Below are 4,494 nucleotides of genomic sequence, written 5' to 3' on the forward strand. Positions count from 1 at the left end.
TCAGCTTACAGTATTTTCTTTTAGCATCCCCAAAATTACAAACTTCCTTCCTTGGATGTTAACCTTAGAAAATCCTTCCCAAACCTCTCTTCTCTAAGTTTTGAGATTAGATAGGGAGCAGGAAAAGATTGGGATTTATCCACAAACCAGGACGTGTAGAGAGCCAAAGACCATACACATAAAATTAATTCAGTGTGCTCTTGAAACGCTGATTCCAGCCCTCTCCCCTTTCATCTGCGAGCTCAGGGACTCGGAAATCTGCATTTCTAACAAGTGCCTCAATGAATTCTGACGTAGCTACAATGCAAAATCTTTAAAGGAAGACATAAATCTTCATGTAATAAAGTTTTTAGAGAAAAGGAGACATTTAAACCCATACATTTCCTTATGAATTTTTACAGTATGTGAAAAATCTTAATAGTCAATTGGAAGAAAGTCGTCTAGGCAAAGGACATACAGTTGAAACCTGATAACATGCAGTGGAGTTTTCATTTGCAGAGTAACACAGCATCAACCTCATGCCTTGTTCACAAACACTCTGAATATTTTCCCCTTAAACGTTGAAATCCCAAACAGAATCTTGGCTATGTTAGATATGAAAAAAAATTCATTAAGTGGAACAACATAGTCCAAATATTATAAATCAGTTTAATTTAATAATTAGAATGCATATTTTTCCCAAATGACAGTGGCATTAAATGTTTAAGATATCCTGTGGGGTCCTATCTGATGCTTCTGACTGCTGCATCACTGTACATACTTCCTAAGTCTTTGTCTTACTATATTTTACTAAGTTTTATAAAGTTAACACATGCTTACATAAAATTCCAGATTTGACCACAATGTGCTGAAAACTGCAGATCAACAATTTCACAATTCCAGAAGGGATAACTGCTCAAAGTTTTGGATGGGCCAATGAAGAGTCTTTTATTAGTTATACAAAATATACATTTTATATTTCTTCTTTACAGTGTCAAAATTCAATTTATTTGTAAATCAATCAGGTGAAAAGCAAAAGGTGGCCATTCACAGACAGATGCTGATCCATTTAACCGTCGCCCCCAGTGTGCATATTTTCTCTCCAATCCCTTGAGGTTCTGCAATCACTGTAATAACACCTATCTAAACCTATGAACTTGCATTAATTCCAAAAAAAATGAGATCTTCCGAAGTTTTATATAATTAATCATCCAGCTGTTCACTTGGCCAGGAATCATAACTAGGGAATGTACTAGTCCGCCAGTGGCACTCAGGAAATAGAATCAAAAGTAAGGTCTGACTAGACAGCATGTTGCTGTGGTTTAGAACTGGATGTCTGTAGACTCAGTTCTCAGCTCTGGCTGCACATTTCCCAGATGTTCAGAGCTTGTAAACACACACACACACACACACACACACACACAGAGATAAAATGAGAATGGGGGATGGGCAGGGCAATATAGAATACATGTAATCTTTCTTACCAAACTCTTAGTAAAAAATATTAAGTAGTGAAACAAAATGGAACTTTCTAGAAAAGTTGCAATCAAGAAGAGTCTATTGAGGTAGCTCTTGAGATACCACTTTGTGAAACATGGTGGTTGTAGGTGAGATGAAGCGTGCTCTGGCTTATATCTAGGTGTCTTCCCAAAGCCTCATGGACCCAAGGTGGGGTTATACGAGGTGGCTGAACCATGGGTGTGTGACACTGGATCATGGGTGTGTGATAGTGGATTTGTCCACCAATGGGCTAACAGCTGTGTGTGATGTTGGTGGGTGACCAACTGTGGACTGAAACCTGTACAAATGTAAGCCAAAATTAACCTTTACCCCTGAAGTGGTGGATGTCAGCTACTATGCCTCAGCAGTGAGGAAGTAACTAAGACAAAGAGAGAAGCCCATATTCTGGATATAATTTGGAGGTGCCATCACAGACGTGCTTGTGGTGTATAAACTTGAAAACTGAATATAAGGGGAGTAGGAGGTGTAAAGAATTAATTATTCACGGGAATCAAATTGAGTTGATTATGAAACACTCAACTTTTATTTTGACTATGCTAGAAAATATTTTGATTAGGTGCTAGTAATGGGATATATGCAAATTGGAAAGAAAAGCACACAAAGGAGCGGAATCTCTGAGCCTTAGGGCTCCTAAAGTGTTTGTCTATGCCCATGCCCCTAGGGTTGTCATGATGATCCTGACATGGTAAAGGAACTTACCATGAGCCCGCATATGTGCATTATTCCTCATGTTGCTGTATATGCTTATTTTACAGTTTAAAAAAAGAGGAAAAGGAGGAATAGAAGAAAGTAGAGGGGAGTGAGGGGGAGAAATAAGAATGAAATATAAATTACTGAAAACTACTGCTTCTTGCTGACTTCTACATATCTGAAGGGTGTCATGCAGGAGAAAATAACAGTGGCTTAGATGTCGGGTGCTGCAGCATGTATGGCTTGCAAGTGAGCTATGAGTAAGGTAACGCCTTCTGATGTAGAAAGCACCCAGCCCCTGCTCTTTCTGTACGATGGTTTTGCAAACACCAGAGGTTTTCTTCACCTTTCTGACATTTTATTTCCTCATCTGCAATTTGCCCATGCTGGCTCAGCGTCATTCTGAAGGTCTCTCGAGCTTTCGAATTTTAGAATCTGTAAGTCTAATTACAGGACTTTTCAAATTCTTATTGTCCCCAGTTTCCCGCAGCAATTTTGAATACTGCATTGGGCAGTGTGCTGATGAAGCCTACCAACATGGTATCACGGTGTAGTTCCTACTTGAATGTTGGGGAAGCTTTTGTTTATGAGTTCATGAGACAGTGATACGGCTGGAACGTGTCATCACTTCACTCAGTCATCAAGGGTGGGAGCAATTTCTTGGCTGGATTGTACAGTAGCTCTTCAATATTTTCTCAGATTTTTGTGCTTTCACAATAGCAGCCACAGACACGATGCCCTTTTATGTTTAATCTGCATTTTACAGAAGGAATTGTTTTTGAGGGTATCATACATAGTCACAAACTCATTTAACAGGCACAGTGGAACTTGAAGTAATCTTAATAAAAAGTTGAGGCAACAGTAACTTTTGTGGATAAAGAGACATTCTAGAAGAACTTTTAATATGTTTTTGTTAAAGAAAGTGACACTTTTCATAGTGCAAACGCAAATCTTAGTTTGTTCAGAGACATTATAGGTAACAAAGTGAGGTGGATATTCTCCAGATACATTGATTTCATTTTTTCCCTTTTCATCTAGGGTTTTTCAGGGAAAGTAAATGCAGACAGTGTAGTGTACTATCGGCTCCAGCCTTCTATCAAAGCCAGATTTCTAAACTTCACCCCTCAGGAATGAAGCCCCAAGGGCAGAATTGGAATGCGAATCGAAGTGTTTGGATGTGCATACCATAAGTGGTTGTTTCTACCACACACTGAAGCAGGTATCACAGGAGATGTTTAAAAACCAAAATGCAAGCTGTAATTGACTTTTTAGATATATAAAGAGATATAAAGACAGGAATGACACTTGTAGGAGGTTCTTTAAGCCCATACATGACAATATTTACTTTATTGATCAACCTTAACATTTTTAACTTAAAGATGGAAAGCATTTTGTAGATAGATGGGTGGATGATACAGAGATAAATATATGGTTGTAGGTACATATTTATAGATCTATCCGAATACATTTCTTTACAAATTTAATATTATTGACTAGATCCTAATCTTCAAACGTAAGAACTTTCCCCCAGGGGTTATATTTGTAGATGTTTAACTTAAGCACCCTCAATTTAAGAAGAGAGATAGTAGTCCATTTAGTATCACCAGTCAACTGTTATGAAACCAAAAAACGTTTTTCTCTATAGCCTAAAAATAAAATGTCATGCAATTCATTTTTAAATATGCTCTACCCTCAGCATAAATTAATAGAAAAAGTAAAGACCACTGCCAGAATATAAAATGTGTTTGAAATATTTTCACATAAAACGGCAGAAACCACAGATTTCACTTAGTCTCCTCTTAATGAGGCATTTTATTATATCTTTGTGTGTGGAAGAGATCTAAGGGTTATTGATAGTCTACCTCAAGCCACACCATCCTGTTAGATGATCTTGTATTATAGCACAATGTGTTAGTTAAATGATCTACAATTATCAGATGAGCAGTCTGAGGTTTGGGGAGATTCAGCAATTTGCATGGTTCTTCACAGATAGTATACGAAAGTGTCCAGCAAAGAACATGGGACTTTTTCATTTTACCACCTCATGGCCTCTAGTAAACATTTATTTTTCAAAGCTTTTTTCACACATAGTCTACCACTTTGTGAGGTAATCCCCAATAGATTCTGGTTTACTTATTTTACATAAAAGGTAAACACGTTGTAAAGAAGTTAAGTGACTTAATGATGTTTAAATTCTATCAGACAGAGACACCATATTGTACAGATTGCTAAGATCCTTGGATAGTTAGTGGTGTTTCTGGTACACAACTCTGCCATCAAACTCCTTATATGACAGCAGCAACA

At 37.5% G+C, this 4,494-nt stretch overlaps 1 protein-coding gene across 1 annotated transcript in view; it reads left to right on the forward strand.

The window, feature by feature from the left end:
- Positions 1-4,494, forward strand: part of LOC102026327 (contactin-associated protein-like 4) — a 142,102-nt gene that overhangs the window by 85,152 nt on the left and 52,456 nt on the right. Inside the window, 1 exon segment of the mRNA XM_013503850.1 lies at positions 3,229-3,376. Coding sequence (XP_013359304.1) covers positions 3,229-3,376 — 148 coding nt within the window.

The sequence above is a fragment of the Chinchilla lanigera genome, unplaced genomic scaffold (genome assembly GCF_000276665.1).
Source record: "Chinchilla lanigera isolate Chin_1 unplaced genomic scaffold, ChiLan1.0 scaffold00083, whole genome shotgun sequence".
NCBI lineage: Eukaryota > Metazoa > Chordata > Mammalia > Rodentia > Chinchillidae > Chinchilla > Chinchilla lanigera.